Source organism: Lissotriton vulgaris, chromosome 2_1, assembly GCF_964263255.1.
Source record: "Lissotriton vulgaris chromosome 2_1, aLisVul1.2, whole genome shotgun sequence".
Lineage (NCBI taxonomy): Eukaryota > Metazoa > Chordata > Amphibia > Caudata > Salamandridae > Lissotriton > Lissotriton vulgaris.
The window spans coordinates 256,563,359-256,587,526 of record NC_141687.1 but is presented as its reverse complement, the minus strand read 5'-3'; the positions used below and the strand labels follow the sequence as shown (position 1 = coordinate 256,587,526).

At 50.6% G+C, this 24,168-nt stretch overlaps 1 protein-coding gene across 7 annotated transcripts in view; it reads right to left on the bottom strand.

Annotated features, from left to right (window-relative positions):
- Nucleotides 1–24,168, bottom strand: part of ACACA (acetyl-CoA carboxylase alpha) — a 1,131,726-nt gene that overhangs the window by 569,128 nt on the left and 538,430 nt on the right. For 4 of the 7 annotated variants that reach the window (XM_086954890.1, XM_086954891.1, XM_086954894.1 and 1 more), the window contains 2 exons: nucleotides 19,414–19,470; nucleotides 9,070–9,114 (listed from right to left, as the gene is read on the bottom strand). In XM_086954890.1, the coding sequence (XP_086811016.1) occupies nucleotides 9,070–9,114; nucleotides 19,414–19,470 (102 nt within the window). The remainder of the gene's footprint in view (nucleotides 1–9,069; nucleotides 9,115–19,413; nucleotides 19,471–24,168) is intronic. The other 3 variants (XM_086954892.1, XM_086954893.1, XM_086954896.1) reach the window with 1 other exon arrangement.

Sequence of the window (24,168 nt, the reverse complement as noted above, 5' to 3'; positions counted from 1 at the left end):
TCCCTGTGGAAAATTTCGTTCCTGGGCAGATCACATAGACCCCCTAGTCTCTCTATTTATCGGCGGTTACCTCACCCACCCTTAGAACCTGGGATGCACTAGTTAAAGCAAATGGTCTCTCGTCATTCCCCTACCCCCTAACACTGATGGTTGTGAACCCACATTTCACCCCGGGTTTAAAGGAAGTGATATTCCAGGAGTGGCTCAGGCCGGATGTAGATCGATAGGCCACTTCTTTGATGAAGAGTGACCTATTCCCTTCAGCACCCTGAGGGTTGACAACGCCATTTTGGAGAGGGAAAGATTCCGCTACACACAGTTAAGATGCTGGGTGATGCAACCAAAGGTTAAAGAGGCAGCCCAATGGTCCCTGACGAAATTTGAGAAGTGGCTCACATGTAAGAATCAGACAGACACTTGGTAACAGAACTTTACAAGCTCCTGAAGGAGGGGGTTTTGGAGAAGAAGTCTTCGTCTCAGTCGCAATGGGAACAGGAACTCGGGAGTAAACTTCCACCCCGGGAATGGAGGGACATATATTGTAGGGCAAGACACACAGATACCAATACCTCTAGCATAGAAACTGCAACAAAAATAGCCATGTATTAGTCCCTAACACCAGAGCGCCTCCACAAAGGGAATCAGACACAGAGCAGCCCATGTTAGAGATGTGGGGGAGCACTGTGTCACTATCACACATACTATGGGGCTACTCTAAGCTAATCCATTTCTGGAAATACATTTTAGATGAGATTGACATGCATTTTAGCATGCAAATCCCCCGATTCTTAGCATACATAACACTAGGTCTTCCTAACCCATTGACATACCCACTCAAATCTAGACGGGGCAGACATATGGCATTGGTGCTTCGGGCGGCTCACCAAACGATTTTGGCACTATGGGGCACAGATAGGCTACAGACCAAGCTGGGATGGTCACATCGCATCTGGTACTTGCTGGGAATGGAAAGGTTATCTGCAACATTAAGGCATTACGAGGACATCTTCAGAGAGGTCTGGAGCTCATTTATCACCTTATTATCCCAGGAATTTACAGAACTTACCTGCCCTAAATACTTAAAAATATTGCGATTGACTGGAGAATGGAATGGTTTTGTTGATCATGTAGCCAACTCAGACATCTGTAGGTAGCTTTGTAATAGCGTAAGGGCACCCATGAGGGGGGAGGTTGGGATGGGAAGGGGTGTGGGTATATTTTTCTTGTTTCCTTTTCTTTATCTCATAATGTTGCACAGATGGCTGACAAGGCAGATTGTTGATGCTAAGTTGGTCTATGTGTGAACTGCAATATCCTTTATGCTGCAACAATAAAAACAAATTTAAAAAAAGAATAAAGACACTTTACTTTGTGATGCAGAAATGATAAATACTAAAGAACAAGTTACTTACCTTCGGTAACGCTTTTTCTGCTAGATACTATATCTGCCTGTGGATTCCTCACCTTGTGAATATCCCCCTTGCGTCAGCAACGTTCGGAAATTTTCTTCGTAGCACGCCGTCGTGGGCGACGTCACAGGAGCACGGCATCGCGCGCGACTCCGTCTGACGTCACCGACCCCATATTAGGCCCACGCCGGCGTGATGACGTCAGTTCCGCCCTTTTTTCCATGCCTTCGAGGCACACGGACGGACCAACGATAGCAAATATGCAAATATACAATGTACACAGTACAAATAGAACCAAATCAATACAACAGTATTATAATCATATAAACAGAAAGACCAGGTATAGCAGAGCAGACAACGGGGAGGCGGGTGGGTCAGTGAGGAATCCACAGGCAGATATAGTATCTACCAGAAAAAGCGTTACCGAAGGTAAGTAACTTGTTCTTCTGATAGATACATCTGCCGTGTGGATTCCTCACCTTGTGAATAGATTCCCACAGCAGTCCCCACTCCCGGAGGAGGGTGTCTACTCTGCTACACCAGGAAGTCTTGGAGGACAGAACGCGCAAAGTGGCCATCCCTCCTCACCTCGGTATCTAAGCAGTAATGCTTCGCGAAAGTGTGGAGGGAGGCCCAAGTCGCGGCCCTGCAAATATCCTCAACAGGCACACCCCTAGACAAAGCAGATGTTGCAGACTTTGCTCTAGTTGAATGAGCTCTAATACCCTCAGGAGGGTCCTTACCCGCAAGGGAGTAGCAGATCTTGATGCACAGGATTATCCATCTGGAAAGAGTGCGCTTGTGCACCGCTCTGCCCTTCTTACAGCCAGCAAAGCCAACAAACAGCTGGTCGTCCATCCGGAAGTCCTTAGTCCTGTCCAGATAGAAGGACACCGCCCTCTTAGGGTCCAGGCGATGCAGTCTCTCTTCCTCCTTAGACGGGTGAGGGGGAGGATAGAAGGTAGGAAGGGTAATGGACTGCCCAAGATGGAAAGGAGTCACCCCCTTAGGCAGAAAAGCAGCCCTGGTCCTAAGAACCATCCTTTCTGCATGAATGGTCAGGAACGGGGGTTTGGAACTTAGAGCCTGAAGCTCACTTACCCTCCTTGCCGAGGTGATTGCAACGAGGAAAATAGTTTTAAAAGAGAGAAGCCTCAATGGACACTTGTGCAAGGGTTCAAAGGGAGAACCCATTAAAAAGGTCAGCACAAGATTCAAATCCCAATGAGGAATAATAAAAGGGGTAGGAGGAAACATATTCACAAGACCCCTCAAAAATCTCACAACCACCGGAGACTTAAAGAGAGAAGGCTGATCCGGCAAACATAGAAACGCCGATAAGGCCGAAAGATAACCCTTGACCGTGGACACAGCCAAACCTTGCTGCGCCAGATAAAGGGCAAACTGTAAAATATTAGACAAATGAGCCCTCAAAGGGTCAATATCCCTCTCCCTGCACCAAGAAACAAATGTTGTCCACCTATAGGAGTAAATGGACTTAGTGGTGTCACGCCTGGCAGAGAGAATGACATCCACCACCTCGTGAGGGAGAGAAAAAGAACTCAAGTTGCCCCGTTCAATCTCCAGGCATGAAGGTGTAATGTCTGGAGGTGGGGGTGTAGAACCTGCCCCTCCAACTGAGAGAGGAGGTCTGCCCTGTGAGGGAGACGGAGCGGCGGGTGAGAGGATAGGTGGAGTAGGTCCGAATACCACACCCTTCTCGGCCAATCCGGGGCGACCAATATGACTTGGGCCCGGTCTTGACGAATCTTCCTCAGAACCCGAGGAATCAAAGGTATGGGGGGAAACGCGTAAAGGAGTCGATCTCCCCAACTCAACTGATACGCGTCCCCCAATGCTCCTTGCATCGGATACTGGAGACTGCAGAATGAAGGGCAGTGAGCATTCTCGCGAGTGGCGAACAGATCCACCCGAGGAGTCCCCCACATCTGAAAGATGTTGCGAACAACCTCCGGGTGAAGCCTCCACTCGTGGTCGGCAGAAAACTGCCGACTGAGACTGTCCGCACGCACGTTCAGAACCCCGGCCAGATGATTTGCCACCAGACAGATCTGATGGTCCTGAACCCAGGACCAGAGACGCAGAGCCTCTCTGCAGAGACACTGCGACCCTACTCCTCCCTGCTTGTTGATGTACCACATCGCAGTCGTGTTGTCCGTTAGGACCTGGACCGAACGACCGCGAAGGGAAGGGAGGAAGGCCTTGAGCGCCAAACGTATCGCCCTCAATTCCAGAAGGTTGATGTGAAACAACCTTTCTTCCGGAGACCAAAGACCCTTGACCTCCAGGTCTCCCAGATGAGCACCCCACCCGAGAGTGGATGCATCCGATATCACTGTGGCCACTGATGGAGGTAGCTGAAAAGGCTTTCCCTGTGACAGATTGCCTTCCACGCCCCACCAGGACAGGTCCGCTGCAGTTTCTCTGGAGATCCTCACAGACTCCCTGAGATCTCCGTTGTGCTGATACCACTGCCTGCGGAGGCACCACTGGAGCACCCTCATGTGCCAGCGTGCATGACTGACCAACAGAATGCAAGAAGCCATCAGACCGAGCAGACGAAGGACCTTCAGGACTGGAACAACCGCTCCATTGAAGAATAAAGGAATCATTTCCTGAATGTCGCGAATCCTTTGAGGTGGAGGGAATGCACGACATACAGAAGTGTCCAGTACCGCACCTATGAACAGGTTGCGCTGGGAGGGCACCAGGTGAGATTTGGGTACGTTTATCGAAAAACCCAACCTGTGTAACAACTGAGTTGTCTCCTGCAGATGATGGAGCACCATCTCCGGCGACTCTGCTTTGATCAGCCAGTCGTCTAGATAAGGGAATACAGGAATCCCTGACCTCCTGAGATGCGCCGCCACCACCGCCATCACCTTGGTGAAAACTCGAGGCGCAGTAGTAAGTCCAAACGGGAGGACCGCAAACTGATAGTGCTGCGATCCCACCGTAAAACGGAGATACTTCCTGTGCGACTTCAGGATTGGGATGTGAAAATACGCATCCTGCAAGTCGATCGACACCATCCAGTCTTCTTCCATCAGCGCCAGAAGAACCTGAGCAAGGGTGAGCATTTTGAACTTCTCCTGTTTGAGATAGAGGTTCAAAATCCTGAGATCCAGGATAGGCCGAAGTCTGCCATCCTTCTTGGGAATCAAGAAATACCGGGAGTAGCACCCTTGACCCCTCTCCTGCTCTGGAACCACCTCTATCGCTCCCTTTCGAAACAGAGCCAGGACTTCCTCCTGCAGGAGAAGCAGGTGGTCCTCCGAGCAATAACCTTGGCAAGGAGGGTAATTGGGAGGGAACTCCTGAAAAGGAAGTGCATACCCATTCTCTACGAGATTGAGAACCCAAAGATCTGATGTAACCGATTCCCAATCTCGTAGAAAGTGAGTAAGCCGACCCCCTACTGGCCCTACATGATCCAGAATGGTGGATCTAGGGCTGCTTTGCTGATGCGGGTGGGGGTTGGGCATTATTGGAGGAAGTGGAGGAAGAGGAGACTTGACGTCCACATCCACGACCCCTCTGTCTACCTCTATAGGACTTATATAGAGGGTTCTGCTGCTGCTGCTGTTGTTGGCCCTGCTTGAAGGGACGAAAAGAAGATTTACCAAATCCCTTGAACTTTCTAGCTGCAGACCCTCTCATCTGCAGACCCAACGATCTCGCAGTGGCACGGCTGTCTTTAAACCTTTCCAAGGCCACATCTGCCTTCTTACCAAAAAGGCCAGATCCTTCAAAGGGTAAGTCCAACAAAGTAGATTGTACATCCGCTGAGAAATCAGATGACTTTAACCATGCGGCTCTCCTAGTTGCAATGGATGAGCCCATAATTCTGGCAACTGAATCCACAGTGTCCATGCCGCTTTGGATGACCATGCGGGCCGCAGCCTGAGTGTCAGAGATGACTTCATTAAAGTTTTTCCTATCCTCCTCAGGAAGTTTTGGTGACAATTGCTTCACTGAGTCCATCAGCGCGTGCACATATCTACCTAAAAGGCAAGTAGCATTTGACGACTTTAGAGCCATGCTTCCAGAAGAGAAAGTCTTCTTCGCAGCTTGATCCACTTTCTTAGACTCTTTGTCAGCAGGCACTTGAGGGAATGAGCCTGCCGCCCTATTAGAACAAGCCGCCTGAACCACAAGACTTTCCGGAGACGGATGCGTAGAAAGAAATGCAGGGTCATCAGGAGCCACCCTATAGCGCCTTGCAATAACCCTTGAAACTGCAGGAGCAGACAACGGCCTCTTCCAAATTTCCTTAATTGGATCTGACAAGGCATCAGTAAACGGCAAAGTTGGCTCCACAATTGAAGATGGAGAATGCAGGACTTCCGTGAGAATGTTGGGCTTGTACTCCACTGTGGGCAGCTTTAAGTTAAGAAGGTCAGCAGCCTTCCAAATGACTACGTGATAAGGAGCCACGTCCCTTGATGGTGCATCAGAAGTCGAAGGCAGACCCCACTCGGGAGAGAGTTCCGGACCACTAGCATCCCGAAGCTCTTCGAAGTCATCAAAATGATCAGGAAGCTCGCCTTCTTCCACATCTGAACTCTCATCATCCTTTTGCTCGAGAAGACGCTGAGCTCTCCGCCTCGACCACTCCATTCGAATCGAAGTCGACGGATCCGGTAACGACTCCGACGGAGCCGGTTCCGACGTCGCTCGAGGAACCGAAGCAGGAGGACGAGATTCAAGAACAGGTGTGGCACCTCAATCTCGACTGCGAGGTCGATCCGGAGTCGGCGAAGCCGCATGCGGAGTCGAGGACCTCGGTGGAGCCGTACCGAGCCAAGGTGAAACAGGCGCCGGCATGAAAGGCATAAATGGAGCAGGGGCATACGACTGAGGAATACCCAGGTTGTACGATAACGGACCCATGGGGCCACCAGGCGCTCCAGCGGGGTACATTGCCCTAGAATAAACTCCAAACATCGCATTGAGAAAATGCGAGGGATCCTGCCCAGGACCAGGAAAGGAAGGGTACGGACCTACCGGATGTTGCAATGGAGGCCGACCCGACACATCCTCACCCAGACCTTCTGGATTCACAGGAATCTCCGCCGAAGCCGGTTCTTGAGTCACCTCCTCTTCTTCATGCTCCGAGGAAACCGGCTCCGGGTCCGGCTCCGGCGCCGGAGAACCCACTCTTGACAAAACAGGTGAAGGAGAGACAAAGTCCTTACGGTGTTTGTGAGACTTTCTCTTCGAGTCAGAGGAATCCTTCCCCGAATGATGTCTCGAACTGTGCTTCCTCCTCTTATGCTTTCTCCTCGAAGAGCTCGAAGCATGCCCGGAAGCCGACTTAGATCTAGACCTAGACCTTTCTCTGGACTTCGACTTCGCCTTGGACCTCGAGTCGTCTCCAGACCTCGAACCCGCTCTGGACCTCGACGCCGATCTCGACCTCGACCGAGACCTATGCTTCGACTTCGATCTCCGTGACGTTGATCTCGAAAGTCGCCCAGAGTCCTTTTTCACCTTCGCCAAGAGCAACTTTGCTTCACGCTCTCGAAGCACCTTCGGATTCATCTTAAAACAGGACTTGCAGTTCTTGACGTCGTGGCCCGACCCAAGACACCACAAACAATCCTTATGTGGGTCAGTGATAGACATCATGCGGGCACAAGACCTACATGGCTTAAAGCCTGTTTTCCTCGACGACATCTCCGGAGAAGAACAAAGTCGCAAGAAAGAAACAGTGACAAATATTAGTCAGAAAGATACTAGGTATCGCTGAAGATCCCGAAAACCGTTAGCGTCGGAGACGCGGAAAAAAGGGAACTGACGTCATCACGCCGGCGTGGGCCTAATATGGGGTCGGTGACGTCAGACGGAGTCGCGCGCGATGCCGTGCTCCTGTGACGTCGCCCACGACGGCGTGCTACGAAGAAAATTTCCGAACGTTGCTGACGCAAGGGGGATATTCACAAGGTGAGGAATCCACACGGCAGATGTATCTATCAGAATGAAACCCTATTTCCACACTTTCATTTGTGTGCAATATGGTTTCATCAATAAAACTGCATGCCTGTGCCAATGTAGTGGCCATTTCAATCGAAAATGTATGGTCGGCACATGACAGAGCGCTACCACACAATACTTTAGTTACACTAAAACAAGTCGCCTGACTCATGTTTATGAAATCTAGGTGGGCTGGAAAGTTTGTGGCTCAAAAAGTGGGTCTTGGTTCTAAAAGTTTGGGAAACACTGCTCTGCATCCAATGTCAGAGGCAGAAGAACCAGAGGGGGCAGCCATTGCTCCCAATGTGAAAGTACTGAACAGGAGGCATATGCAACAATGCAAAGGTAACTGAAAAATCCACCGAAGCTGCCCCAAAAGCAACGGTGCTCTGCGTGGGTCGCTGTGATTGGCAATCTGCTGGCAGCTACCGCCCCCTAGCAGCAGCAAGCTCGAGGTGCAAAGAGCTCCGTCCCTCTCTAGGTTCAAACGAATGACGTAACTTGCCTATAGTGCCTGAAGTCCTCTGCCCCTCCTGAACCGCCCATGTCTCATTAACACTCACTTCCTGCCGTGAGCCCCTTCATTCCGAGAGAATTCTAACAGAATGGCGGGAAATGTGCAACGCCACGCGCGCAGTCTCAGCGCTCTTCAACAATAACCAAAAAATATAATGATAGTGTGATCCTGCCCTCGAAGGGGAATTATGCCCCTGCTGAGTTGTAATCAGCCAACCGCCATCAAGACGCACAGAATAATTTGCCCAAATTAGCCAATCAAGACACCCCGCAAACCAGGCAATGTGAAAACCCACAAATGAAATCATCATAGCTGATTATTATACTAATAATCGCATTAACAGCTTAATGAGATGAGAAAATTGGAAGCTGGCTGGAGCAACTTGCTTTCACCTAAACATGCTGAGAACTAATTATATGGAGTGTAATTAAAACACACACAAACTCCAGTCCCTTCCAAAGTTAGTGGCAGGTCCAGCAGCCAATCGGAATCCGAGGGGCGGGGGGAGGGAGGTTTCTAAGCAAAATAAGGGATTTCTGCCTTATGTAGGCAATAATGCCTCCGAGAGACCCTACCTGGCAGATAAGGCAAGCTGGACAAAGCCTTAATGCACAGACTAGTGTAGTGGTAGCTACTGTGACGACTATGGCCAAATCACTACGAGGACTTCTGCCGCATAATTGTTTGTTTTTGCAGATCTTTATACTTAGGCCTCAGATAGCGTTTGGAGAATGCCCTGAACCCGTTAAACTCTAAATCAGGAGCCTGCCCCGAACCACACTAGAGATCACAAGATAAGTGACACAAATACCCCAAGACAACACCTGTCTTCCTTTGTCCTTCCAGCTACTACAAAGACCTGGTGATCCTGCACTGCCGCACACAGGGACAGACCAGGAGCATCCCTGCACAGACCCTGGGTGATCTCCTGCCCTGGGCTTTCACTTTACATATCTGCTGCTTGTAAGGAATGTTAAGGAAGCACTTGGTGTTAACATACAGACACTCACTGATGCGCATGCACAATATAGCCTGCTTCTTTTGAATGCTGTTCATTGCCAACAATTAAAAAACGAGAATGACACAAGCCCACGCTACTTTTTTCTGTAATTGTTCTTTTTATCTAGTTTATTGCTGTGTACGTACCTGGAAACGCTGGTCCACCTCACAGTTGACCTGTTTCCGGAAATCCTTACAAATGCAGACAAAGGAAGGGAAAAGAAAAAGAGCAAAAAGAAGCTGCCAATTAATAACAAAATTAAAGCAAAATTACTGGAATCCCCGATCTGGACAGAGTTGACCACCCATCTCTCTGCCCACCGGCTGGAGGGCTACAAAGTTTCGTTTAAAAAGTACAACTCTGAAGAACTTTTTAGTACACGTGACCAGGTCTCTGCCTCGAACCAGAGGTCTGTGCAGAACTCTTCTGCACTGCCTGGACACGTTGGATCAGTGCATAGTGAAAGCTGCAAGGACCGAAACAGAAGACATGAGAGGCCTGAAGAGCCAAAATTAGGCCTGGAAGCCAAGACCTATGGCATGCAGCATTCCCCATTTCCGATATGCTGACCTCCGGCACATTTCATCAGCTTTCACAGGCTGCACCAGTCAAATGCTGCCTGCTACTTCATTCTTTTCAAATTTGTTATTTAAAGGTGAACTGTAGCCAAGGATGTATTTAGTTTATAAGAAAGCCCTATATGTTAATTTCCATGCTGAAGAACTGCAGACGGAACGTGGAGACAAGATGGCTGCCTTCTTAGTGAGATGCTACTTCCTGCTTTGCTCATCGAGCTCTCGGATAACAGGCTTGAGTGTAGTTTTACTTTGAGTGCGTAATGTTTGCCTGATGCCTTAAAGTACTCTGGACCAATCTGTGGTTGGCTTATTGTCACCTCTTACTATCTAGGGATGATGATGCCCGGCCCTGGATTTCTTCCGCCCACTGTCCGGCTTTGCCGCCTACTGCCCTGCTTTGCCTGTCCTCGTGAGATTAGGACAACGAATGCTGTTGGCAATAAAATCCTCTTTGGGAAGATCCATTTTAGCTATCTTACACATAATGAAAGAACTGTATGGTGAGCATGTAAAGACCTGCTGAACCCCTTTCATTATGCATGCATTAATCGAAAGCGAGCTAGGAAGTTGTTACCATAAAAATGGTCCACCAACCTGGACCACAACAGCCACAGTCAACTGGTCACCCTAGCCCATTTTCACTGGTGTCTCCTTCCAAGGTCAACTTTCCTCTCAGCTAGACTCAGTTCTCCTGGGGAGTGCGAAGTTGAACCGGTTCTGCTGGGGAGTGCGAAGTTGAACCGGTTCTGCTGGGGTTTGTGAAGTTGAACCGGTTCTGCTGAGGAGTGTGAAGTTGAACTGGCTCTCCCGGGGAGTGTGAAGTTGAACCGGTTCTCCTGGGGAATGTGAAGTTGAACCGGTCCTCCTGTGGAGTGTGAAGTTGAACCGGTCCTCCTGGGGAGTGCAAAGTTGAACCGGTTCTCCTGGGGAGTGTGAAGTTGAACCGGTTCTCCTGGGGAGTGTGAAGTTGAACCGGTTCTCCTGGGGAGTGTGAAGTTGAACCGGTTCTCCTGGGGAGTGTGCAGTTAAACCGGTTCTGCTGGGGAGTGTGAAGTTGAACCGGTTCTGCTGTGGAGTGCGAACTTGAACCGGTTATGCTGGGGAGTGTGAAGTTGAACCGGTTCTCCTGGGGAGTGTGAAGTTGAACAGGTTCTCCTGGGGAGTGTGAAGTTGAACAGGTTCTCCTGGGGAGTGTGAAGTTGAGCCAGTTCTCATGGGGAGTGCGAAGTTGAACCGGTCTCATGGGGAGTGCGTAGTTGAACCGGTTCTCCTGGGGAGTGTGAAGTTGAACCGGTTCTCCTGGGGAGTGCGAAGTTGAACTGGTTCTCCTGGGGAGTGTGAAGTTGAACTGGTTCTCCTGGAGAGTGTGAAGTTGAACCGGTTCTCCTGGGGAGTGTGAAGTTGAACTGGTTCTCCTGGGGAGTGTGAAGTTGAACCGGTTCTCCTGGGGAGTGTGAAGTTAAACCGGTTCTGCTGGGGTGTGTGAAGGTAAACCGGTTCTGCTGGGGTGTGTGAAGTTGAACCGGTTCTGCTGGGGTGTGTGAAGTTGAACCGGTTATCCTGGGGAGTGTGAAGTTGAACCGGTTCTGCTGGGGAGTGTGAAGTTGAACCGGTTCTCCTGGGGAGTGTGAAGTTGAACCGGTTCTGCTGGGGAGTGTGAAGTTGAACCGGTTCTCCTGGGGAGTGTGAAGTTGAACCGGTTCTCCTGGGGAGTGTGAAGTTGAACCGGTTCTCCTGGGGAGTGTGAAGTTGAACCGGTCCTCCTGGGGAGTGTGAAGTTGAACCGGTTCTCCTGGGGAGTGTGAAGTTGAACCGGTTCTGCTGGGGAGTGCGAAGTTGAACCGGTTCTGCTGGGGAGTGTGAAGTTGAACCGGTTCTCCTGGAGAGTGCAAAGTTGAACCGATTCTGCTGGGGAGTGTGAAGTTGAACCGGTCCTCCTGGAGAGTGTGAAGTTGAACCGGTTCTGCTGGGGAGTGTGAAGTTGAACCGATTCTGCTGGGGAGTGTGAAGTTGAACCAGTCCTCCTGGAGAGTGTGAAGTTGAACCGGTTCTGCTGGGGAGTGCGAAGTTGAACCGGTCCTCCTGGGGAGTGTGAAGTTAAACTGGTTCTTCTGGGGAGTGTGAAGTTGAACTGGTTCTCATGGGGAGCGCGAAGTTCAACCGGTTCTCCTGGGGAGTGCGAAGTTCAACTGGTTCTCCTGGGGAGTGTGAAGTTGAACCGGTTCTCCTGGGGAGTGCGAAGTTGAACCGGTCCTCCTGGGGAGTGCAAAGTTGAACCGGTTCTCATGGGGACTGTGAAGTAAGATCCATCCCAAAGTATTCGGTCCTTCTCCAGGCAGACCCAATGATGGAAAGAGAGCTGTACTTTTTTTTTAAAACATAATTTATTTCCTGTAATTGACTTAAATGCCAGTCTTTACCTCGCATGTACAATACATTTCATTAACTCACATTATTCGGCATGTTTCTTACATACTACATAGCCCTGAAGACACGTTTTCTTCTGGCTCATTTCAGCTGGATGAACAAGTTACTTACCTTCGGTAACGATATATCTGTAAGAAACATTAGTTAGTGTTAGATTCCTTACCTTAGAATATCCCCAGGCGTCAGTCTGGATCCGGAAACTTTTGCGTAGCAGTACCCCTGCGCGTCGGTAGGCGTCGTCTGCAGGCGTCCCCTGCGGCTCCGCGTCCGTCGTCGGCGTCGTGCGCCGTGATGACGTCGCTGGAGTACATAGACGCCGCCTCCGCGCGCTGACGTCAGTTCTTTGCACACAGCTTTTCCGCGCCAGGAGACGCAGAGCCATGAGAGAACCAACACTGGTGCCATGTACAAACTAGGGCCCTGAAAGGGACGACCTTAACCCTAGGTATCAGTTCGCAGAACGGGGAGGATGGGTGGGTTCGGTAAGGAATCTAACACTAACTAATGTTTCTTACAGATATATCGTTACCGAAGGTAAGTAACTTGTTCATCTGAAAGAAACACGTTAGTGTTAGATTCCTTACCTTAGAATACATACCCCAGCAATACCAACCCCGGTGGTGGGTCTGCGAACCAATACAAAACTACACCAGAAAGTCCTGGAGGACAGAACGGCCAAAGAAGCCATCCCTCCGGACTTGACTGTCCAGGCAGTAGTGCCTCGCAAAGGTGTGCAGCGAGGCCCACGTAGCCGCCTGGCAAATGTCCTGCAAGGGGACTCCCCGGCCCAGGGCAGTAGTAGCCGCCGTGGCCCGAGTGGAATGGGCCCTCAGCCCAACAGGAGGCTCCTTCCGAGCCAAAGAGTAGCACGCTTTGATGCAGAGGACGACCCATCGAGAGATGGTTCGTTTACAAACCGCCCGTCCCTTCTTCGCACCCACGTAGCCAACAAACAGTTGGTCATCCACCCGGAACTGGCGTGTGCGATCCATGTAAAATGAAAGCGCACGTTTTGGGTCCAGACGATGGAGCCGCTCTTCATCCTTTGAAGGATGCGGAGGCGGGAAGAAGGAAGGGAGGGTGATGGACTGCCCGATGTGAAAGGCCGAAACAACCTTGGGCAGGAAAGAAGGTCTAGTCCTCAGAACCACCTTGTCAGGATGAATGGACAGGAAAGGAGGTTGGACAGAAAGAGCCTGGAGCTCACTCACCCTCCTGGCAGAGGTGATGGCAACCAGGAAAGCCGTCTTTAAAGTCAGGAGACGGAAAGGGCAAGAATGAAGGGGCTCAAAGGGAGCACACATCAGGAAAGTTAGAACCAGGTTCAAATCCCACTGAGGCATCACAAACGGAACAGGTGGAAACATGTGAGTGATGCCTTTCAAGAATCGAGTTACAATCGGGGATTTGAACAAAGAAGGCTGATCAGGAAGCCTCAAGAAGGCTGAAAGGGCAGAAAGGTAGCCCTTGATAGTGCCCAGAGCAGAGCCCTGCTGGGCAAGAGAAAGAAGAAACAGAAGAACCTCCGAAAGAGGGGCAGAAAGAGGATCCACAGCCTTTGCTGTGCACCATGCCACAAATCTGTTCCACCGACAGGCGTATACCGACTTAGTGGAGGGACGCCTGGCTGCCAGAATAACATCACAGACTTCAGGAGGCAAGTCAAATGGCCTCAACTGCCGCCGCTCAATCTCCAAGCATGGAGGTGGAGACTGGACAGGTTCGGGTGGAGGACCGTCCCCTGCTGCTGCGACAGAAGGTCCTCCTGAAGGGGCAGGCGGATCGGGGGACCGACTGACATGCTGAGTAGCTCGGGATACCAGTACCTTCGAGCCCAGTCCGGAGCCACAAGGATAACTTGGGCCCGGTCGCGCCTGATCTTCTTCAGCACTCTGGGCAGAAGTGGTATAGGCGGAAAGGCGTATAACAGACCGCAACTCCACTCGCGCCGAAAGGCGTCGCCGTGCGAGTGCCGTCTTGGAAACTCCAACGCGCAGAACTGATGACATTGCGCGTTCTCTTCTGTGGCGAATAGATCTAACCAAGGCTCTCCCCACTGCAGAAAGATGCCTTGCGCCACGTCCGAGTTCAGACGCCATTCGTGATCCATCGAGCACCGACGGCTGAGTTCGTCCGCCCTGGCGTTCAGAGAACCTGCCAGGTGTTGAACCGTCAGAGTCACGCCCTGACGTTCCAGCCATTGCCAGAGGCGCAGAGCCTCCTGGCAAAGGGTCCACGACCCCACACCGCCCTGTTTGTTGCAGTACCACATGGCGGTGGTGTTGTCGGTGAACACCTGCACTACACTCCCGTTGACAAAGGGGAGGAATGCCTTCAGTGCCAGACGAATCGCCCGCAGCTCCAACAGATTGATATGGAGCCGGGACTCCGCCGGAGACCAGATGCCTCTGATCTCTGCCTCTCCCAAGTGGCCACCCCAGCCCTGGAGGGACGCGTCCGTCACGACAACGTGCTCCGGTTGGGGAAGGGAGAGGGACCTGCCCCTGACCCAATCGCGGTCCGTAAGCCACCACTGCAGTTGTCTCGCAGTGCCCTCCGAGATCAAGACGTGGTCGGACAAGTTGCCCTGATGCTGGGCCCACTGAAACTTCAGGTCCCACTGCAGAGCCCGCATCCGCCACCTGGCGTGATGCACCAGAAGGATGCAGGAAGCCATCAGTCCCAGCAGCCGCAGCGTCAACCTGACCGAGACTCGGGATAGCGGCTGAAAGATGGGAATCAAAGCCTGAATATCCCGAACCCGCCGTTCCGGAGGATAAACCCGAAACTGCGCCGAGTCCAGAACCGCTCCGATGAAAAGGAGCTTTTGAGAGGGACACAGGTGTGATTTCGGCACGTTGATGGAGAACCCCAGGCCGTGCAAGAGGTCTGCCGTCATCTGAAGGTGGTGGACGACTGTCTGGGGCGAGCCCGCCTTCAACAACCAGTCGTCTAGGTAGGGGAAGACTGAAACCCCTAACCTGCGCAGATGGGCTGCGACCACCGCCATCACCTTTGTGAACACCCGTGGGGCGCTGGTAAGGCCGAAGGGGAGCACGATAAACTGAAAGTGCTCCTGGCCTACCGTGAACCGCAGGTAACGCCGGTGGGCCGGCAGGACGGGGATGTGAAAATAGGCGTCCTGCAAGTCCAACGCTACCATCCAGTCTTGCGGGTCTAGAGCAGCCAAGACCTGAGCTAACGTCAACATCTTGAACTTCTCCTTCCGGAGGAAGCCGTTGACGTTCCTTAGATCCAAGATAGGACGTAGGCCCCCCTTGTCCTTCTTGGGCACCAGAAAGTAGTGGGAATAACAACCACGCCCTACTTCTGGCCCAGGAACGCGCTCGATGGCCCCCTTGGCCAAGAGGGCCGTAACTTCCTCCTGCAGAAGTGTCAAGTGGTCCCCCGACACACGGTGGTTCTGCGGTGGCATGGCTGGAGGAGAGGTCTCGAAGGGGAGGGAGTAGCCCCTTCGGACAATTTGCAGCACCCACCTGTCCGAAGTGATCGTGCGCCAGTGAGCGTGGTGATGGCGAACCCTGCCACCCACTGGCGTCACATGGGGCCGAAAGCACGGACTAGGAGGATTTTGGGGTAGATGCTGCGGGGGAAGGTGTGGTCTGACCCCGCCGTTGTCCCCGACCGCCACCACGGCGGTTTCCACGGCCGCCACCGCGTTGGAAGGATTGTTGCGGCGCGTGGCTGGCAGCACGTGTGGGGGCGCCCCTTCCTTGGCCACGAAAGGGACGAAACGAACCCGGTTGCTGACGCTGGGTCGAGAGACCCAAGGACTTGGCCGTGACCCTGGAGTCCTTGAAGCGTTCCAGCGCGTGGTCCGCTTTGTCACCGAACAGGTGACAGCCATCAAACGGCATGTCCATCAGGGTATTTTGGACATCAGCCGAAAAATTGGCGGATCTCAGCCAGGCGTGACGGCGAATCGCCACCGTCGTAGACATAGCCCTGCCCAGCGAGTCGGTCGTATCAAGACCACACCGAATGGAATATTTCGCTGCATCCCGGCCCTCAGCTACAGCTTGACCGAGCTTTGCCCGCACCTCCATGGGGCATTCTGGCAGCAGCTCCGCGACCGTATCCCACACAGAGTGGGTGTAGCGGCCCAAGAGGCAGGCGGTGTTGCAAGACCGCAGGCCCAAACTAATGGACGAGAAGACCTTTTTTCCAAACTGGTCATACCTCTTGGATTCCCGGTCGGGCGGGGCCGACGGGAATGCGGACTGGGAGGTCGAGGCCTGGATCACCAGACTCTCAGGAGTGGGGTGGGTAGACAGGTACTTGGGGTCGTCCGGACAAGGACGGTGGCGCCTGGCCACGTTCCGATCAACAGGCGCACCTGAAGCGGGCCTGGACCACGTGCCCAACAGAACGTCAGACAAGGCTTCATTAAACGGCAGCAGAGGCTCCAAAGGGCATGACTGCGGCTTGAAGACCTCGGTGAGGATGTTAGGCCTCACGGCCGCGACGGGGAGCTCAAGGTTTAAGGCCTTGGCAGCCCTCATCAGCACCACAGAATAGGCAGCTCCCTCCACCGATGCCACGGTTGGAGGAGAGATCAAACCAGGGTTAGGGGAGTCGTCCAAACCACTGGCATCCCCCAAGTCACCCGTCCAGTCCGGGTCATACTGGCACTCGCGAGCCAGAGGGTCCTCGGACCCCTCCCAACCTTCACCGTACTCCTCATCCTCTCCGTATTCGGAGTCAATGATGAAGACCGGCTCCTCGGGGTTCATGGGCCCCATCGGCGCCGGGACCGGCGTCGTGCGACGCCCATCCGGCGCCGCGTCCGGCGTCGGAGAAGGTAAGGGGACGGCGCCGCCCGGAGCCGGCGCCGGAACCCCACCGCCGGCCGGAACCGGCAGTGGAGAACCGGCGCCGCGCGGGGACGGCGCCGGGGGTAACCCCGATGGCAACGGCGCCGGGGAGGCCGGAAGACCAGCCGGCGCCGATCCCGAAGGCCCCTGCGGCGCCGGGGTCGGAGCCGTCGGCGACGCCGGGCCCGGAGCACCCGACGGCGCCGAGGCAGGGACACCCGAACCGCCAGGGCCCCCAGACGGTAGCACTGGGCCCGAAGGCGCCGTAGGCCCCGTCGGAGAAGCGAGCGCCCTCATGGCCATGAGGAACGCCTCGATCTCCTCAGGCGTCGCGCCATGCCCAGGGACCGGAGGGTATGAGGCAGGCCGCGCCGGCGACTCTCGCGGAGCCGCGGGGTTGGGGTCACCCGAGCCCCCGGCCGCATCGCGCGAGCGTCGGGGGGAGTCGGGGGTACGATGACGACGCCCCGACTTCTTGTGCTTCCTACCTGACGAGCCTGACGAGTGGTGTCGACTTCCGGAGCGCCCAGCGCGGCTCCGCGACCGCTCCCTCGAACGCTCCCCCGACCTCCGGCCGGACCGGGACCGCTCCCGGTCCCGACGTGGGGCCGACACCCGGAGCTCCAGCAGCTTGCGGGACCGCTCCCGCCTAGCCTTGTTGGTAAGGGCCCGGCAGTCGAGGCACGATTCCACGTCGTGGTCGGGGCCCAGACACCGGAGGCAGAGGCGGTGATGGTCTGTGACCGACATCGTGCGCTCACAGTCATCGCAATTCTTAAATCCAGGCATCCTATCAGGCACAATAGAGAAAAAAGTCGAAAAACTTGGTCAAAGACCGGAGTACTGCTCTTCCAGATCTGCGTCCACTGGCGCGGAAAAAAGAAGAACTGACGTCAGCGCGCGGAGGCGGCGTCTATGTACTCCAGCGACGTCATCACGGCGCACGACGCCGACGACGGACGCGGAGCCGCAGGGGACGCCTGCAGACGACGCCTACCGACGCGCAGGGGTACTGCTACGCAAAAGTTTCCGGATCCAGACTGACGCCTGGGGATATTCTAAGGTAAGGAATCTAACACTAACGTGTTTCTTTCAGATTATATATTCAGGCAAACGCTCCCCCGATCTCTCCAGTTACCCCCGAGCTGTACTTTTTAAATGCTCCTTTGTAACTGCCCTGTGAGTCAGGCAGGGAGGTGTCAGGGCTTTAACACTTTCCCAGAAACCCCATCACTTAATAGATAAAACATAACTGGATTACAATGAAAGCAGCAAGAGCCAGCGAGCAGCACAGCAGCAGGTCCTGCCAGCGAAGCACTGGAGCGTTAGAAGTATAGATTAAGCCTAAATATTATTACGGATACAGCCCTTACCACTCATTTCCGATGGATTTATGGGGCGCTGGTTTTATGGGGCGCTGGATTCAAGGGGGCGCTGGATTCAAGGGTGCGCTGGTTTTATGGGGCGCTGGATTCAAGGGGGCGCGGAATTCAAGGGGGCGCCGGATTCAAGGGGGCGCCGGATTCAAGGGGGCGCTGGATTCAAGGGGGCGCTGGATTCAAGGGGGCGCTGGATTCAAGGGGGCGCTGGTTTCTAGCGCGCTGCGCCTGCCCTGCGCTCGAGCACTCTGGACGCTCGGGGCACAGAACCCCAGGGTCAGTGATCCGCCAGGGCTCCATTGTGATGGCCTGGTGAGCGCACAGTGGTTCTCTGTGAGATCACTTTCACTCTTCCTGCTGAAGATGAGAGGTGATGCTAATGGCGCCAGAGGAGGGCGCTGCTAGTTAGGATGGAGTTTTAAATCTAGCACCACGGAATAACATTCCAAGCACGTCTGCTGCCCGAGGTACTGTGCAGCAGTGCGCCCACTCTCTTCTCTGGCCTACAAGTACTCTTTCAGGTAGAAAGTAAGCAATGGCCCACCCAGCCAAAATAGAAAATAGACAGGACTGAATAAGTTACAGATGGAGGACAGGAGACCAAAATGTACAGGAAGTGGCCGAATAATGTAACCAAAATATACACTCACGTAAAAAGACTCTTGAGCCGGTGGTCCCTAGAACAAGAAGAAGGGCACCCTCTGTGGCAGTCCAGAGCAGCATGGCCGGCACAGAAGACGCTTGGGGTTGATCTTAGAGGATCATACCAGGCTTGGGGACTAGTGGACATGGCTAGGCCTACAGCATCCAGGGAGGGCTCTTCAACATAATCTGATGTCTCTATTCAGCCAAAAACCTCCATCTCACATTTTCCCAGGTTTCTCTCCAACCCTCTGAGACCTGTGTTATAAATATCAGGTAGGTGGTGTCCCCAAGTTGAGCAGGTACCCCTGGGAAGAAAGATGGTGCCTTGGGCCAAGTTTACCATAGGGGCAGGTCTAGTGCGTAGGGGCTGTGGTTGGACCACAAAAAGATCAGGTGGGTTGGTAGTGTTCTCGACTGGGGGAACAGGCAGCCATGCACTCGTTTTCAAACATCTGAATATGACACAGGGGCGAAAAGGAAACTGATGGAGCTGGGCGTGAACAATAATAACAGTAACCATATTTACATACTGTTCTCCTGTGATTCTTCCACCCCCAAAAGAAAATGTTGAGCAGGCAGAAGATACCTTTTAAAGTAAACATCAGCAGACACGATCAAAATCATACCTTTTGAGCCACGAGGAAAGTCAAGCGCCGGATTCCGTGGTCAATGAGGACAGCTTTCTGTGGAGAAAAGAAGAGAGGTGGTCAGCCCACAAAAGACTAACCCCAGCGGGGCATGTCTTTGAGGCCAGTGTATGGGAGCGTCCAGCTCGTCGACTTGTACTATGGGCTAGAGCACCAGCACCTAGCAGGTCTCTATTCACCGGTCTCATCTTCTGGATGTACAACATTGCAACAACATATACTGTGAGAGATACTTAACTCGCTATAGAAAGACTTCACACCTTCCCTCTGGCAAAAAAGTATTATCTGAGTGTAAGAACGACATTGCACATCCAAAGGTTATCCAGAGGTTAAGATGGTACAAGTGCTATCTTGAAGATGAGGGTAATACATGTCAGTTGGGGTTCCACACCGGCCATCTTTAGACTAAATGCAGGGAATGAGGTGGAGACACTGTCGCGCTGTAGTGGAAGCTGCTCGGCTGCTAACAAGCTTTTCCCAGATTCTGCGGTTGTAGGGTTTAACTAGAAATTAAGATGTAAACTGTACATGTCACCTACTCATCGGGATACTCAGCATTGGGCCTCCAAACCCTCCTCTACTCCCTTGGGTAAAACGTAGCCTGACAGTCCACACCGAGCACAGTGGAGGTTGAACGAAGGTTGAGACCACAAGAAGTGAAACATAATTGAAAATCTCCCTCACTCTCTCTTATACATACACAAAAACACACCCTCTCCCTGCTCTCTAAAGATCCTCAGAGTCCAATAATCTCCTCCCACCTTCTCCGGGGCGAACATGAGGTCTCAAAAAATGAGCCTTGGTGTCGTGTCCTTGCCTGCTCATGGCTTCAATTCATAGATACAAATAATAACCTTTCCTTAGAAACATACGTGACAGAAAGAATTTAAGAATGGCTGAAGCGGCAAAAAGACCTCAAATTAAGGCTGTATCCTCTAAAGATGATCTGAAGGCGTGGCAGTATTTATTAGACTAAAAATGAGACTGATGTTTTTGCAGTGCTTAGTAATAAAAGCAGGGTGGACACACAGGAACATGTAATGTACTAGTGATGTAAGTTGTGGAGCCTCAGCACTCTCGAGGGTGCTATCATCCCAGCACTTTGAGTGAACAGCTCAGACTTATGACAACACCAATTTCACCTTTTACGTTATAATTTTCACTTTTAAGAAAATCAAATACATTAACAATTATGTCTTTTTTTCAATTTTCATGAGGGTATAGAAGGTTTCCTTACCTACTTTATGGTTTAGAATTAGTGAATTCTGAGAGAAGAGTAGAGAGGGGTTTCCCTCCCGTTTAGGAACGCGTCCTTTATCAATTTTTCTGAATTATTTAGATGTGTATGAAAGATCTCTATATATTCCCTGTTAAAACTTTTCCAACTATAAGAGTCCTACAAGAGGAACAATTAAAACAGATACAATATTGTACTAAAAAAATTAAGATTGGAAACAGCATTTTAAGAAGGGAATCTTGATTTCGGTTGATTCAATCTTGGTACTGCAGCTTTATTTTAATTTCCTTCATCACGTTAGCTGGTTTATAACATAACTAAAAAATAGTTTAGGTGAAGGAAACAATTTTAACATTCAATTTTGTAAATGGCAGTTTCTGGGGCAGAGCAAGTCATGGGGCCATATGCTTAGCTTACACGCATAGTTGTTTTTAAGACTGTTAACCCCCCTTTTGGAATTCACAAAAGCTGATTTCACATTCTTGAAATATATTACTCACTAGAAAAGTGTTCAAGTGAGAAAAATCTATTACCAGAGAGAGGGAGTGTAGTTTCCAGGGCTATGATGCAAAGAGCATAGGGGAGCCATTTCATCATGTGCAACTGATCACTATCTGCAACAGTACATGTGGAAATGCCCCGTCTAGTCTCAAGTGCAATTTGGCAAAGTTTTCCAGTACACCTGAAAACCCGTGACTGTCACTATTTTCCAGATGTAAACAGGGAAACCTTTGTGAATGTCCAAAACTAATAAATCTGTACCTACACAAAGTTGCAGATGTACTATTTTTTTAAAGAATCAGGTGCATAGAGAAGATTAATGGTCAGTACAATGTAAACTGTAGGGAGTCAAAATTTTGGTAGACCAAAGTGCAGGTGGTGTAGGTGCGCCGAGTCAAAGTTGAACAAGCAATATACCCCATTCAAATTCAAGGGCAGTGCCTCCCATACTACTTTGAGGGGTGCTGAGGGACGGGATGGGGAAATTATACTGGAGCCGTATGGTGGAGGGTGTTTTGGATTTGGATCGAAGTCTCCTTAAATGTAGATGAAAAGGTCTGTTCAGAGGGGGTAGACGAGTAGAGGGTGTGGATTTCAACACTATTGTGAGGAACATTATTACAATATTTAATCAAATTGCTCACTATGCATGTCATTTCTCATAGCCTTCTCAACATATACAAATCAACTAAAAATTTCAAAATAACATCAGATTAAAATGTCTCAGGAAGCAGCCAACGCTTATATGTAATGTCTATATTACGTTTCACCGTTGTCATCAGTTTGTCAGTAGACTACGGTAGTTGTTCAAAATCCCTTGTTTTGACTCTCCATTTTGTACTGCTAAGATACCATTCACCAAAGTTATTTGCCTCGACCATGTTCTAACTCCAAAATTGGCTGTGCTAGCTGCTCCTCATCCTGCACACCGCTTTGAGAAGTCTTTAAGAGACTGTAATTCGAAGACAAATAAAGGATCCTCGTAACAGAAACACTACAATAGAAACAGGTTACTTTTGGAATTTGACAATTGCTGTGGAAACCCGAAATGATGCATTGGAACCTGGTGTTATTTTGAAATGTTGCGATTTGTACACATAGAGAAAGTCATAAAACATTATATGTACAGGGTTTAATCCGATTTTAATGTGTAGTAATATTTTCTACAGCTGTCTGTTGACAGCATCAAGAATCAGAATCTTTAGATGCTGGAGTCACAAGAGTATGCATCCAATACAATGAAAGCACTGTACGAAACGACTCTGCTGTGCGGTGACAGGTGCCACAGCTACTATTTATAAATTGGTTATAAAGTGGGGAATGTAAAGAAGAACTTGGCTGATGTGTGTACATGTGTGCAGGGGTACAAAGGTGAGCGAAGCATGTGCTCATACCAAAAAATCAAAAGCTAGTGCAAGATGGTTTGCAAACATTATCTCAAATTACTGACATATGATGCCCAAACAATGCTGGAGAGATATTATTACGATGGACACACGCGCTTGTATGGGGGAGAACCAGGGGAGCAAAAAGCTTAACTATGACACTTCTACTCATAAGTAAACAAGCATTTTAAGCGAGATGGCGGAAACCTGATCCCCACAGAAACTAAACTGGTTCCACCGATTGTGGAGAATTTGGGGCATGGAAAAGATCTCACACGTAATTGAGGGCACAGAAAAGAAATTCATATCCATGTGATCACCCTCGTTAGAGTACCTATCAAAAGATAAGGACCCACATCAGGGCTCTTTGGATAACACCAAGAGAGCACAAAACAATAAGAAAGGAAGAAGATTTAATCCAGAGTACAGTTTAATGTCAGGTACTAATAAAGAAGATAGGGAAGGAGGGGGTAATACACTTTTCAAGTTTTCAGTGGGAATGTTCACTATTGTTGTCTTGAGTGCTAGTTTAATAGCATAGTATTGACAACATTGGGAACTTTTTCATGAAGCTGGGAGCAAAGTTGTCCCATAACCCATTTGCTATAGGATGGAGACGGTTAAGGGGCTAACAGTGGTACAAGGAATCAACGCACTGATATTGGCTGGAGTCACAGGGTGCATGAGGCCACTTTCGTATCCAAGGTATTTTATTTCACTGATTTTCCTACTGCAGGAAAAAAGGCTCCCAGCCTCCAACATGCTTGGGCAGCTAAAGTAAGGGCACGGAAGAGGCAAGAACTTCAATGAAAAGCCATTTAAAATCAGAATTCTTATGGCTCATAGAATCCAACAAGTGGCAGATAATAACAGAAGAGCAACAGGAATCTGATTACATGGTAATAACGCCGGCTACCAGCACGTCTTGCTGCTATTACCAGGCGATTAGGCTGCGGCACCTGGAGGAAGCCCACTCAGCCAGCCACTTTCATCCTCGCCGCCAGTCATTTAGGAATCTATGAGCCTAATTTCTGTAAACACGCTGGGGCTGCAAGATTATTTCAGACAATTTAGATCATTCATGTTGATGGTTAAACATCTTATGTTTTAGCTTATTTGTAACTGCCTGGAGCTTGATCATGCAAGCGAAAATTCATAATAATATATATAGTCACTGAAAAAACTAAAGGTTACAGGGACGTTATAGCTAGGAAATAGATTTTTTTTAAACTTAGAAATTCACTGAAAAAAATCAAAGTTTACAGGGACGTTATAGTTAAGCTCACATTTCACTCGTATAAAACCAATCGAAATTAAGCGGTTTTAGTTACCTGAGCTAACTATAACTTACACCCACGCAATGCTCTACTCATGACCTCACATATTACATCACTCATGACTGTTTGTATGAGTGAATGTGAGCCTAACTAGAACATCCCTGTAACCTGTGTTTTTTTCAGTGAATTTCTAAGGTTTCTTTTAATGTTATTTATTAACTATAATGTCAAAATAATCTTTGTTTCTTTTAGAAAATTTCTACAGTTTTTTATGTTATGTCCTAACTATAGCATCCATGTAATCTTATTTTTTTTGTGAATTTCAAAAATTTTC